Source organism: Larimichthys crocea, chromosome I (assembly GCF_000972845.2).
Source record: "Larimichthys crocea isolate SSNF chromosome I, L_crocea_2.0, whole genome shotgun sequence".
NCBI classification, from domain to species: domain Eukaryota; kingdom Metazoa; phylum Chordata; class Actinopteri; family Sciaenidae; genus Larimichthys; species Larimichthys crocea.
In genome coordinates, this window is record NC_040011.1 from 2,007,864 (window position 1) to 2,022,937 (window position 15,074).

The 15,074-nt window shown below is 43.9% G+C and overlaps 2 protein-coding genes across 2 annotated transcripts in view; one reads left to right on the plus strand and one right to left on the minus strand.

Moving 5' to 3' along the window:
- Nucleotides 1-5,465: 5,465 nt before the first annotated feature.
- On the minus strand, nucleotides 5,466-12,100 carry gm2a (ganglioside GM2 activator). Its single transcript, XM_027278821.1, has 5 exons — nucleotides 12,087-12,100; nucleotides 10,488-10,713; nucleotides 9,760-9,912; nucleotides 8,301-8,483; nucleotides 5,466-7,264 (listed from the first exon to the last, which is right to left on the minus strand). The coding sequence occupies exons 1-5, from the start codon at nucleotides 12,098-12,100 to the stop codon at nucleotides 7,109-7,111; spliced, it is 732 nt and encodes a 243-aa protein (XP_027134622.1). The 3' UTR covers nucleotides 5,466-7,108.
- A 274-nt stretch (nucleotides 12,101-12,374) lies between these two features.
- shtn3 (shootin 3) overlaps nucleotides 12,375-15,074 on the plus strand; it is a 43,958-nt gene continuing 41,258 nt past the window's right edge. The window contains 1 exon segment of the mRNA XM_027286071.1: nucleotides 12,375-12,693. Coding sequence (XP_027141872.1) covers nucleotides 12,592-12,693 — 102 coding nt within the window. The 5' untranslated portion in view covers nucleotides 12,375-12,591.

Consider the following 15,074-nt stretch of genomic DNA (forward strand, 5'->3'; position numbering starts at 1 on the left):
CGTGACGTAATTAGTCGTGCTTTCTGGAATCGATAAGAGAATCGCTAGATAAACTGCCAAACGATTCCATGTGTAACTGGGTAGAAATTATAACTTTACTTTTACATTTGAAATGTCACCAAACCCTGATGAATGTTGTTTTCTGTTGGTGTTTTATTGCCTATTTCTATGCCTAAATGTTGTATTCAGACCAGGGTGTTAAGACCTGTACTGCCACTTTAAGTGCTTCTCTACCTGAGAGGAGGTAATGTTACTATTTTGCTCGTCACTTTTAAACATTTATTTCGGTTTTTGGACAATGTAAACCTTGTTTTATGTATGTATAAATGTTAATTTTAGGTTGTAAACATGCAGTTAATGTGCCAATTGAATATAACGCTTGTAAACGGACTTTTTGCAAGTTAAAGTAGACATGTTTCCACATGCTAGTCTACAGGGTTTTCTGTATGCTTATTGCTAACAGGAGCTTGAGACCTGTGTGCTGTGTGGAGGAGACTGCATTCGGGCTGCACGATATGGCCTATAACCAATATCTCGTTATTTTTCAGCTATATCGCGATACACGATATATATCTCGATATTTTTATTTCTCCTGTAAATCACTATGAATGTTAAATTTAACCCTTTGATGCAAAAAATAACATCAGTATGATGATTCAAGTAGACCCTTCTAGATTAGTAACAGCTGCGCCGCGTTTTAGCTGCGTCCTCTGCCCTGCGTCAACTCACACCGGCAGCGTAGCGAGTATTCACGCGAGATCACGCGAGAATCCTGGACGTACCCGAGACCCCGCGATAAACAGTGTATAAAGAAAACAACAACAACAAACAGCTGACTTTGCTTCTCCGACGTGGAGGAGATTATAAAAAGCATCTGTTGTGTAATAAATGATTGTGTGTTGTTCCACTTCAACAATCAGTCTCTCGTCGTCCATGATGAGACCCTGTGATCGATCTTTGATCACCTGGTGTCACCGGTCATGACGTAACGTTGATGTGAAGTTGTGATAAGCTACATGAACGTATTGTGTTTTATTTTGAAAGGGGGCAAAAGTTTATTATGTTGATTCTGTGTCTGATTTCTTGTCTGGTACGCCTCCGGTGTGGGCCAGTGGGCCTCGTCTCTCCTCACTTGATACAAAAAGTCAGCATGCATGCAGGGGATGTTTCTGGATGGGCAGGGAGGTGTGCTGCGTGCTGTGAGTGAGTGACACAGGCAAAACTCCAGAGAATTAAATGCAGACGACTTAAAACATTTACGTGACAAGTACTCGATGGTCGCGATATAGCCATTTCATACATCTCACGTATATCGAGTATATTCGATATATCGCCCACCCCTAATCCAACCTGATAGAAACTGTCAAATACAATGCACGCCCGTTACACATGGAATTGAAACACACGGAACCGGTTCTCAACAAGAACCGGTTCTCGATTCCCATCCCTACGGAGAACCCTGAAAGAACCCACGCAGATACAAGGAGAACATGCGAGCTCCACAGCCGAGGTTTGAACCAGGAAGCTTCCAGCTGTGAGGCGACATTTCTCCTCACACAGCTTCAGTTTGTGACACACCTGAAGCTGTGTGTTGATGTAAACGTATCTCTGACTCTCATTGGTTCATCTTCATACGTCTATGTATCGCACACACACACACACTCTGACAGGAGATCACACACACACACACTCACACACACACACACACACTCTGACAGGAGATCACACACACACACACACACACACACACACACACAGGAGATCACACACACACACACACACACACACTGACAGGAGATCACACACACACACATTCACACACACACACACACACACTGACAGGAGATCACACACACACACACACTCTGACAGGAGATCACACACACACACACACTCTGACAGGAGATCACACACACACACACACACACACTCTGACAGGAGATCTCGGTGGCGTCGTCCTTCCTCGACTTTGCGACATCCTCATCCTGATGGACTTTCTGTTTTATTTCCTGTTTGTTTGGAGTCACGGCGACACACAACCTCACCTGATCAACAACTAAAGTTTGACGGACACACACACACACTAATGTAACTGAATAAACTGTGTGTGTGTGTGTGTGTGTGTGTTGCTGTTGTTGAACTGATCTTAACATGTCTGTGTGTGTCTGCAGGGTTAATTGTTTCTTCCTGTGATTGTGGATCTTCCTCCACCTCACCCAGACCTACTGACCTCCTCATGCACACACACACACACACACACACACACACACACACACACACACACACACACACACACACACACACACACCTGATATCCTGTCAGCAGGATATTTGAAATGTGGAGTAAGATCCTGAGGTCAGATGATTAAAACTGCTTAAACTACTTAGAAACTTTCAGTGGGAATTTATGGAAATAAACTGGGAATTTACCAAATTGAAGAACTTAAATATATTTGTGTGGGAAAATATATTTTATCATAATCTTGACAAAAACAACCAGATTTCATGTGGGTACACTTGAATATCTGCTATTCCTCAGTCACATGCACATACTGCAGGGGTAATGAGGCCACGCCCCTTACCTGCACAGGTGATTTCTGTACCTGGTGATGAAGCTCAGCGTGACGTGGTACACAGAGTCAAGGTGGAGGCTTTAAGGTGGAGGGAGAATACAGAACAGAACAGACATAATTGTAGATGATGAACTTTGTTTCTACACAAAAACCTGATTCTGATCTTCAGGTCACGTGTCAGACGCTTCGCGTGGGTCCAAGTTTCCGTAATGAACCCTGAGGATCTTGGGTAATGACAGCAGGCCGGACACTCCTGTGATAATAACTGATCATTTCTTCTCAGTGAAGCTGCTTCTTCTCTGAACCCTCGCTGAGTCTTTCTCTTCTGATTTATGGTTTAAAGTCACTCGCGCTCTCACAGCATTAGTGAACTCCGACACATTCAACTTTAATCCAACTCTGAAACTCCAAAGTCTAAAAGAGTTTAATTTACAGATAAAGTTACATTAAAAAGTCTGAGAGACACTGCTGCTTCATCTGACTCTTCTCCTCTGTCGAGGCTGGTTGCATTGCCCACTTGCTCGGCTCCTGTTCTGGCACAACACCAGCTCTGCTTCCTGTCTTCAGTCCAAAACTCCTGTGGTGCAACCCTTTGAGCCCAAAGTTACATAGTGTGAGAACAGATGTAGAGACACCGCTCACCTGGCCACAGGTCAGGAGGTTAAAAACCGGTTTTTCTGCCCTCTAGTGGCCACGGTCAGACACTGCAGGCTCTGTATGGAAAACACAGATTATAAATCAGCGTTGTTAATGAAGCTCGTGTGCGTCTGGAGTCCACATGCTCTGCTTTTATTCTCTCGATAAACCTTTCAAAGCGCTGCACTTCCTGTCTCAGATTAAGAGGAACAAGTGTTCAGCAGCTGCCTCTGGAAACTGAAGTTTAACACACACACACACACACACACACACACTTGTAGTCACAAAGACTTGAATTCATATTCTGGATAAATGAAATGGACTGAGTACAGATGTTACCGGGACGGGTCAGGCCTTGAGTTTCAGGTCAGTTCATCACAAAGACACAAACGCAGCTGAACTCCTGATTGGACGTCGTGGTTTTCGGTCTGATCTTTCATCTCTGATGGAACCACAAGAGAAGCAAACGTTGATGAACGTTACCAGACGCAGGAAGCTGATTTTCATCGGTTTCAAAGAACAAACACATGTGACCGCTCTGACTTTTTAAGTTTCGGGCAGCTGTGCGGGTCGAGCAGAAGTGGAAGAACTTCCTCGACGGTCGTTAAAGCGGTACCTGTTGGTCCAGCTGCTTCACTTTGTTTGCTCATGCATGTGCAGTTCCTCACTTTCCTCCTTTTGTGTCTGTTTTCGTTGCTGCTTCCCGTTCACGTTCACCGCTGACAAAGTGTCTTTGTTGGAACAGAAGTCAGGATGCTGGATTCAGGAGTTCTTTAGGATTTATGTTTTTTAATATTTACTCTGGTGTTTGATAAATTCAACATGAGTGCTGCTTTCCTTTGGTTCATGTTGCAGTAATAATACTTCTAGTTGCAGTACTGTAAAGTGTTTCTGTGTCTTTTCAGAGGAAATGCTGCCACCTTGTGGTGAAACATACAGCTGGCTTTTGAAAGAAAGATCAGCTTCTTGATTGATGGAGGTGGAGGAGGAAGAGGAGGAGTTTCAGGCTCCTCCATCAGGTGTAGCTGATCTGGTCTGATTGAGGGAAACCAATAAAAGAGAGAGCAGGCGTGTTTCTCTGTTTCACCGTCAGGCTTCTGCAGCAGCAGCAGTTTGTGACAGACTTGATTTCTCTTTTTCTGCGTCTGTCTCTGTTTGGTTTAGTTGTTGAATTCAGATCTGACGACCCTTCGTGGGTTGGTCTGGGTGACTTCTTTTTGGTAACTTTGTCGTGGTGTGTCGGTTGGGAACGTATCGTTCAATTTGAACTAATCTTTCGGGAGTAATGAGTCGTCTAAGTGAGGGATTCGTTCCCTCACCACATGGCAGCTGCAGAAATGATTAGTTCACGACTCGAACTACGCGTTCTCAGGTTTGAGTCTCTCGTTCATTTGTCACGTGTGACGAGCAGTATGCACGTCCTCATTCAAACGTCAGTAGAAAGACTCAAGCTGCCCAACGCTAAAGTTTTGTTGCTTGGGTTTATGGAGTATTCCTCTAGCTCCTGCTCGTACAAATTTTAGGAAAGGTCAGTTTTCCTGAGAGGTTTCTGAACTGTGCATGAGATGAAGGAATTGCATCTTTCCAGGATTAGACGACGGACGATCGGTGTGCTGGATCTCAAAGTTCAGGGACATCAGAAGGTTTGAAAGCAGATGTAACAGGGCAGAGATCTGCAAACCCTGATATTTAGACTGCTTCTCTCCCGTCGACCTTCATCAAATAACTTCTTAATCTAAGCCGTCAACCTGTCTCTGATCCAACCAGGCTGCTCAAGGACATTTCACCTCTAGTTGGCACTTCTTTATTGGCGGTGCCACTGTCTGTCCTCTCCTAAACACTCACCTAACACTCACCCTGGGTTAAAACATCACAAGCTCGAGGGCAGATGTGAAGCAGCGTGCAGAGAGAATCTGACTGCGCTCAGGTTTCTTTTCTTTTTTTAATAAAACATGCGTACGGCTGGAGACATGAAGACAAACTTACACCACCTCAAAAAGGTTTTCACTCATCTACAATATATTTCAGGATATGGAGAAGTGTGTTTACTGTGGCAGAGTTCAAACAGCTCCTATCATAAATCATTCCAGGTCAGTTATGAATGTTTCACTTCTTGTTTTCTGCTGTTTGGTCGTTAAAGATCACCGTCCTGCCAAACTGTTAAACTACGTATGAAAAGTTTCTAATCAACCAGAAATATGGTGACACGATGATCAGCTTCACTAACTTCATCTAAATCAGTGAAATGAGACAAACTTTCTGGGATCATCTTTATTAGAAACTGTACACTGTGGAAATAATCACAAGCATGACTCTGTAGAAAACAAATTCAGTAAAATCAAAATTAACTAAAATAAACTTTCATTTGTAGATCAAGTTCTTCCCTCTGATCAGGCACTTTAATCAAAATCAACAAGTACAAATAAAAAAGACATTTCTGCTACGATCAGTTCCAGTTTTTAAAGAAACGATTAAAAGAATAAAAAGTACATGAGAAGGTTTGAAGCGATTTAAAAACAATAAATTCATTAAACTGTAACAACCAAATTTATCCAAAAGCTTTTCATTCAAAGTCTTCTGACGTCAGATCGGACTTGAGCGGATATGAAATATAATTTGGCACGTCCTCTCCTCGTCCTACCGTGACATCAAACTTCCCCAAACAAATGAATAGAATCATAAAATAATTGAAACCATCTCCCTTTAATTTAAAAACTCGGACTCTGTGACGATGGATCTGATGGTCTGCACGGCTGGACATCAGGATAAAAATGACAAGATTAAATCAGTTTGAGCTCCCAAAGTAAAAACATGTTTTTAAAAATGTCTTTTGTTCCGTCGGCTCTCGTCATTCTCTGAACTGACAGTTTCTACTTTAGCTTTTAATATTTAAACACTTTTTATTTTAGAAACCTGGAAAACTATCATATGTAACAATTCATCTAGACGGAACGTTTTCCAGTCCAGCAGGCTGCCGTACTTTAAGTCGACTTCCCAGATGTCGTCACGTGGAGTCTGGAAAGCTGCGAGCTGCTGACAAACAGGCCTCAGATCTGTTTGGAACAGTCAAGTTTCTGAAAGATAAAGTTATTTTGGCGTTTTTAGTCGTCAGTTGGAAAAAACTACAGTCGCGTCCGGATTAGGATAAATTCTGGGAAGTGAAATCAGTCTGAAGTCTGCGCCCCACGTGGACTTTCTGGAAGTCTGCAGAAAGTCCACGCAGGGTGCACGTGGATGAACTGAGGTGCTGCACAGCCCTCACTACTCTACGAGTCCGGAAAGGGCGTCGCTGTCTGGACGTTTGGGTTCAGCCTAAATATCAGCAGTTGTGGGTTCAAATCCGAAGCCTTCCCTGAACAGCTGCTTGCAGAGAAGACAGCAAAGCTTGGGAGACGGTAAAACAGTTTGTTGTCTGTTTTCGCAGGAAGAATTCAGGTTTCGAATGTTTCTGTGTGAATCAGAACCTGCTGAGAGCAGCTCTCAATGCTCTTCCTGTTTTCTCAGAGCGGTCACATGAAACTGAGCCATGTATAAAAAACACACGGCTAAACCACGAGCTGCTGATGGTGAGAAAATCGGAAGCCCCGGGTTTCTTTAAAAAAAAAAAAAAAGCTCTTTCAAATGGAGCCGTGCAGAAACAGAGATTGAAGAAGACTTTAAGATCACAGCTGAATGCATGACTGAGGGAAAGAAAGATATTTGGATTATGTCATTTTTCTGATAATCTGAATCAAATCTCGAAGTGTCTTTGTCTCGTAAAGCAGACGTTCATCTTGTCTTTCTTATCGTTATTTTTTTTTTTGTGCAACTTCTGCTTTTGATTCCCAATTTCCAGTTTTGTGTGCAAATAAAGAAAAATAACCTGAAACCTCCCGACTGATTTTTTTGGGTGTCGGTTTTTAGCTGGAGTGAAGCGACAGAGCAACTTTGAGGCAGCCCAGCTCTTTGCCCTGGCTGCCCAGCACGCCCTGCACACGGTAGTCGCCGTTAGTCAGCCAGTACGGCACATCCATGTCGGGCAGGTAGAAGTCCGACTGAGGCAGAGAGTACGAACCCTGAGGAGACAGAGACAGACAGGTGGGTCAGACAGAGGCATGCTGGGTACTCTGGGCTTTAAGTACAGCGGATATTAAAACTTTAAAGGGTTCTAATATCTGACTGATCTGGTTCAGGATTTACGTCTTCTGTGGTTCATGTTACAGACTGAAAGAAGTCGTCGTTTACCAGGCGTGGAGGAACTAACGCTGCGTTTCAAAACCTCAAAGAGGAAGAAGAACAGCGGACGCCCTGCTCGTAACCTCAGCGGAGGACGGCAGGGCGTGTTTGTAGATTACAATATTTATATTAGAGTACTGAAATTTAAAAGTTGCTGCACTTCTGAGAGTTTACCTGTGTGTTCGCAGTCCGTCACGGTCAGCCTGAAAAGCTTCGAGGTCAGAACTGGACATTACAGACTTTGACCTAGAGATACTTTATTATTAATCCCTGAAGGGAAACTGTGTTAGCGCTGCCAGCCATCCTGCAGCATGAAGAAAAAGCTATCAGGTTCCATCTCACAAACCTTTTTTTATTATTTCTTTAACCTTGAATAAACCAGGAAAAATTCCTTTGAGATTAAAAATCTCTTTTTCGAGGAAGTCCTCGCCAACACAGGGAAGTGGATTAAAACCGATGATTCTGTCTGCAGGTCTTTAAAGTGGATTGATCAGAGTTTTAAATCTTTCCAGTCTCTTCCCTCTTCTTCCTAACCCAACACTCGCTTTGCATATGAAAATAAAGCAGCGTGTGCACCTGCTAAACCAAAACCGTCCTACCTGATTTAAGGGAAGGTGTGTTATTATGTAATGCCTGATGTGAACTTTGAGTTTATGGAAGTGCCATATTAAATTAAATCATTTTAAATGCACCTGACCTCATTTTGTTTTAGGATATTCTGCAGCATTTAATAACTAGCTGCTGAGTTCCTGCAGGTTCCTGCAGTCGGACTGTGCAGCCTTCACAGAAACTTGTTTGCTCTGGTGAAACGCAGGTTGTCAAACACTTCCTCTGAGTTACAGTTTGTGTAATCGTTGGTAAGGAGCAGAGACTCACGGCTTTGAAGGGGCAGTGGCAGGGCAGTCCGTATGTGTGCAGCGGTTCTGGACAGTCCTGACCCGGAGGGATCAGCTGGTCCAGAATGTCACAAACGTCCGTATAGTGACAACTGCCCAACTCGTCCACGCAGGGAATCTTCACCCAGAAACCTGCCACCTCCTTCTCCAGGGTCACGTTCACCTGATGACGAGTCAGAGAGGAAGATACAGATTTACCTGCTGCTGATCTGCACTGACCTGTGATCTGCTCTGCTCCGGGTCGTGGGTCAGTCATTGTGGTGCTGTCAGTGCTCCTCCACCCCTGGAACTTGTCAGAAACTCGGGGGTTGGGGTTGCAAAGCATCCAAAGGTGGAGGAGTCACACTCACTATCACGTGGCGGCTGATGTCGGCCTGAAACGACCTGCACAGCAGTTTGTTTATCTGTCTGCAACACACTGAGCATTCAAACACACACAGTGTCAATCAGTATGAGTGTGTGTGTGACACACTGCAGATCATATCAGTTTGCTGATGAGGCGTCTCCGTCTTATCTTCTGTTCAGCTGATTCTCCTAAAAGGACACTAACTTGTCTGGATGGTTCTGTGGTGAATAACTTACAGCATCTGTTCTTCTGCGTCTGCTGCACGCCGTCGTTTCTCCGTCCTCATCAACAACCAGCTGCTCACGCGTCTGCATTCTTAAAAGCTGCAGCAGGAAACTGATCTGATCTGTGTTATCTGAGCGGTTTGTTCTGAGGTATTTAGAAATGACGAGTGAGGCTTCACAAGTCAAAGCTGCTGCTGCTGTTAAACTTTCTAATGTTCAAACTATAAATTTATGATTTATGAGACTTCTGAAACTGAATTAAAGACATTAAGAGCTTCATAAACTGTTCTTATTGTTCTGTTCTGATTGAATTCTGGAGAGACCAACTGGACCGAGACGAAGTCATGCAGCTAACACTCATGAAAAGTCTCTGCAGACGAACTTTGACGTTTAGGAACCAAATTTTATTCCAGAAGATTTGGATGAACCGATCTACAACAACGCTGCTGAACAGGTTTTCAGGTGCTTTGTCTGAAACTGTTCTCAGGTCTGTTTACGTCGTACAGAGCCGGATCAGCTCGCAGGTTCAGCAGCAGATCCAAACACGCCTTCAGGCGGGACGCCAGACGGTTAAACCAGAGTTGGGTAACACAGTTTGAGCCACAGCTCTGTAAATACAGACTCATGTGCAAGACAGGAAAAGCAGCAGCTCAGAGACCGAGGCAGCTCGTGTCCGGACCTGCTGCTGATCCTGAGCTGAAAGAAAACGTTGAAATAAACTTTGAGTGTGTGTGTGAACTCTTTGTCGCCTTTAACAACTTTTGCAGAAGCGAGAATCTCTCACTTCTTCCGGCTCTGCAGCAGAAAGTTTCTTTACGAGGCCGTAAAGCTTCGGTCATGTGTCGGATCACATGCACGCTCAGACTCACGGACAGCGGCGCGCTCAGCTCCACGGACGTGGACCCGGAGGCCGAGGCCGTCAGGTCTCCCGGGATGCTGATGGGATCTGGAGACAGGCTCAGAGACTTGATGGCAGCCGGGTCGTCGGGCTTCCCACAGTTCTTCCAGTCGAAGCCGAGAATCTGTCCGACACACACACACACACACACACACACACACAAACACAAACATACACACACACAAACAAACAAACAAACACACACACACACACACACACACACACACACAAGCACACACACACACACACACACACACACACACACACAAACACAAAAAACACACACACACACACACACACACACACACACACACAAACACAAAAAACAAACAAAAACAAACCAAACAAACCAAACAACACACAACCCACCAATATAACACACAAACAACAAAAACACACACACAAACACACACCACACACACGCGGGAAAAATGTTTGATAACATGAACTTTAATCAGTTTTCTTATGTCACAAATATCAAACATTTCTATTTAAAAAAACAAAACAAACACACAGAATATTAATTAAAGAACAAATAACGAGCTCTTCCCGGAGCTTTCACCAATGTCAGAGTCTTCTTCCGACATGAAGGACAAAAAACATTTTTTCTTATAAAATCTGTTTTTTAATAAAAATGTTTTTCAGTTTTGTCTGTTTGCAGGACAGGTGGTAAAGGTGACGTCAGGCCGCAGGTCTTACCTGTGCGCTGGGACTCTCTCCGTCTGCACCGAGCCGCAGGTCACCTGAGTCAGAAGAAGCACGAGGCTGACGGTGAACGCTGAAGAAGCACTCTGTCCATCCTGTCTGTCTCTCTGTCTCTGTCTCTGTTTGTCTGTCGCGGTGACTGTGAGCCGTAAACTGGCCGTTAGTGACCGTACTGACCGTTATCGACCGTACGACCGGACCGGGGTCGGACTGAAGTGTGCTGCGCAGGTGCCCGTGTTACCCCCCAGCCCAGAGGGTCACGTGCTCGGGGACGCGCAGCAAGGTGGGTAAGTGGAAGATAAAGATGAGGAGGATAAGGAGATGATTATGATGAGGCGATTAGGAGTGAGGAGGAGGAGGAGTGAGGAGGGAAGGGGGAGGATAGGAGAAGTGATTAGATGAGGAGGAGAGGAGTATTAGGAGGGAGTGTTATACGAGGTAGGAGAATAAGAAGAGAGTAAAGAAGGCATGATCTGGAGAGTGGTTGTTAGGACGAGTCGGAACGGGATGGTTAGGAGTGGGAGGAGGAGTAGGACGGATGGAGGAGTCTTTGATGATATAGTAGTAGGAGTGGGAGGACTGTTAGGATGAAGAAGATAGAAGAAGAAGTAGGATTAGGATGATGGAGATGCTTGGGTGATTACTAGTGTATGAGGAATGTATCTTCTTAGTGGTATTCTTATTATTCGTATGATTATGGAGGAGTTCAGATTCTTATTATGATTTAGATACACACGGCTGCACCTTAAGGAGCAATAGGATTATTGTGTGTTATCACTGTGTAACATATTTATAAATAAAGTTATTAAAAATAATTTTATCAGACACGGAGAACAGGACAAAGGTGTGCAACTGAAATGAAAACATAATAATTAAAACAGATTTTTAATGTTTTTTCTTTAATATTAGTGATAAAGGGTGAGACCCTCCTGCAGCTGCACGTTAGCGCCTCTAGATGGCGCTGCAGGACAACACCGCTATAGATAGATAGATAGATAGATAGATAGATAGATAGATAGATAGATAGATAGATAGATAGATAGATAGATAGATAGAATAAAACACAGAACGGGACAAGGACACTCTTTATTGGTCTCGTGTGTGAACAATGAATGAATGTTTGCTCACATTAAATACACAAACAGATACAAACACACAGGTTCAGGTGAACAGAGGCCTGACAGGTAAACATAAAACACGAGGTGGATACAAAATATACTCATGAATAAAACAGAAACAACAAAATAAAAGTTCTACACAGCTTTTAAATACATGGATGTGGATGTTGGATCATAACTCGGTGTGTGCGCACATATATATGTATATACAGGAGGGGATTGTACTGTGTCATTTATAATATAATGCATGTGCAGAGTGAAATCATAGCAGTGCTACATGATGTCAGACATTATACCAGTGTGTACAGATAATAAAATGTATAATTATGTAATTTAAAAAATGTTTTATGTTAAAATAAATCGACCTGTGCTCAGGCTGCTGTGCTGGGGAACAAACACAGTCTGCAGCTCTCTGCAAATAAAATAAGACAAAAGGTTTTTTCATTTGCAAACTGAATTTGAATGCACCACCGACTGAATCCTCCGCATGTCTGACTCTTCCGCCAGCACTTGAACGCACCCTCACTCTTTTATTGGGGTCCTTGAAGTGTCCAAAAAATAAATAAAAAAAGACTCCAGTGTGAGTAAAATAAATTTGAGGCTCAGTTGGAGTAAAATTAAAACATGTTTCCAACGTTACGCACGAACGGTTCAGTCTGTGCCCGCAGCACTGAGACAGGAGGACGAGCAGGGAGGAGGCAGGGGCGGGAGGAGGGGATCAGGGGGAGCCAGATGATGCTGTCAGTGAAAGGAGGAGGAGGAGGAGGAAGGAGGAGGAAGGAGGAGGATCCGCCGGCAGCAGCAGCAGCAGCAGCAGCGCACCGAGCTCCTCTCCATCCCATGTGTTCGCACGAAAAAGAAGAAAATGGGCTCTGATCCAGAGATGTGCTGCTAGAATAAACCCGTGCGTGGCTTAAGCTTCATTAAGTGTTTAGAAAAAAGACAGAGGTGGGACTATTTCATCAGTCTTCTTCCTGAAAATGCTTCCATGCTCATCATCATCGGCGCAGATGGAGGGATGCGAGGAGGAGCAGGAGGAGGTGGTGGTGGTGGTGCGGGGGGACGCGCACATGCACACAGAGGTAAACCGATGGAAAAAAACCTCCAACAGCTGAAATGTTTGAATCTAATCTGCTTCATTCTGCATGCAGGTCACTGTGAATGTGTCCACGCAGAGCCGTGCATGTCTCCCGGGGCTGATGGGACATTTCGCAGGCTGATTTCAGCCGGTTAGAATCCGCCGGCCGGCTTCTCCCGGAGGTTATTGTAGACATGAAAGAGCCGGACCCCTCCCTGAAATGTGCCTCCCTGCTCGCCATTTAAGCTTAGAGAGGACATTACACATTAAATCCACTGTAGTGGTCGGTTCTGATGATTTCATGGTGAAGGTTCATCATTTCTAAACAGATTTTTAGTCTTTTTAGAGAGAGATGTAACAGTCTCTGTAAATGTCTGATTGAATTCCTCCAGAATAAAAAGGCCTCGCCTCAGGTTTGATCTGATATTTAACAGAACTAGTTCACACGTGTCCGTCCCTCAGCTGCCTCTAATCTGCTATTTTGTGGAGGATCTGACTCTAAACACCCTAAAATAAGAAGTGAATACAAAGGGAATTAAACCAACAACCCTTTCTGGTGGCGATGCCTTGGTTTACGCATTTAATTACACAAGGGATCGAACCTTTGTAGCGTTTGTTAGCACCTATAGCTCCACCCTTTGACCTGCAAGGACGAGATCAAACCTATAAACCTGCAGTGGGGAGTTGAACCCTCCACCATCACGGTGCCTTATAGTCCACATTGACCTGCAAAGAGGTAATCGAGCCATGTTGGTACATCTTGCTTTAGTCACTGGGAATTGAACCCTACAAGGGCTTTAATGCCTTGCTTTGCGCATTTAGAAATTGAACCCTTGAACCCTCGATCATCACGGTGCCTTGCCTACAAACACGGAGTAAGGCTAGCAACCCCGCCTTAGTTTGGGACATATCAAACCCATGTCAGTGTAAGTATTGCTCTAGTCTCTGGGAATTGAACCCTGTAAGTGTGGAACCTTCCTCCAGTGCCTTGTTTCATCCACTGGAGGAATTGGAACTAGCCACCCTCTCTTATACCTTAGTGCCTTGCTCCCTGCACTGACTATCATGTAGTTAGTTTTAGTGCCTTGCTTATTTCAAGTATTAAACGAGGGAACTGAACCCTCAGCCTTCACAGTGGCTGTTCGTGCTTTGCTCCCTCCATTGTCCTACAAACCGGGAATGGAACCAGCAACCCTGCCTTGCTCTACCTATCCAAGTCACCCAGTTCTGTGGCTCTACTAGCTACTGAGGTGCTGGGAATTGAACCTCCAACTGTGAAAGTGTGTTAATGCCTTGCTCTGCCCATTGACCTACATACAAAGAAATGGACTGCAACTCCCATAATCCTCTGTGGCTGATACGTTTTTGTCTGATATCTCATTGGACGGTTCTTCTTCTCTGAGATTAAAGGTCTACTTACTCGCTTTCAGAGCTCTCAGCCACATTTCATGGTCTTGTTATCAAGTGACTTGTTATCACATGATCAAAGTTCCTGCACGTGAATGTACTGGTGGTGTGTCGTCATGTCAACGGAGTGAAGAAGACCATGAAATGCAGTTGAAAGCTTGTAAGTGGACCTTTGTCAGCAGCATACACTCATTTATCTGAGAATATGGACAATAGAGTTGAGACAATCAGTCGGTTATAGGGTTGCAAAATTCTGGGAATTTTCAAAGTTGGAAACTTTCCATGAGAATTAACGGGAATTTAAGACAAAAAATGTTTATGACAAAACAAAATGTTTATATTTATGTTTGGATATGATACAGTTTGTTTAAATTTACAGTTAAATCCTGTAAATGTTCCATAATTCTCATGGAGTTTCTGATTTTGGATACGTCTAAAATTTCCCAGCTTAACTTCCCATGGAAAGTTACTGGAAAGTTACTGGAAACTTTCCACCCCCTTGCAACTGCGCTCAACGAAGATTAGCAAGTCAACTTTGAAGCAAAAATGCCAAATATTGTTGCTGGGTTTTCAGCTGTAAAACATCTTATAAACCACACAATGAATTAATTTACTGATGAAACAATCTGCAGATGAACCGAAATGAAAATATTTATTTGTTGCAACATGTTTTTTTGTTTTAGAAGCAGAAAAGCGACAGAAGCCGCCTCCATCTGTCCGCCTGATTGGACAGAATCTATCTTACTATGTGTCTGGGCCGCCTCTGTCCTGCCCTGACTGCTACATAAATCAAACAATGTGCCCTGATCCAACGTTTTTAAATGCCAGCTGGTGTAAACGCATAAAACATTCAGCGCATGTTAAACAGGAGCGGCACAGCTAACCAAACTGATTCAAGTTTGGATTTGTGTGTTTTTATTTAAAACTAAAAGTGTATTCGTGCATCCCCCGTACTCACTGAGCAGCGCAGGGACTTGA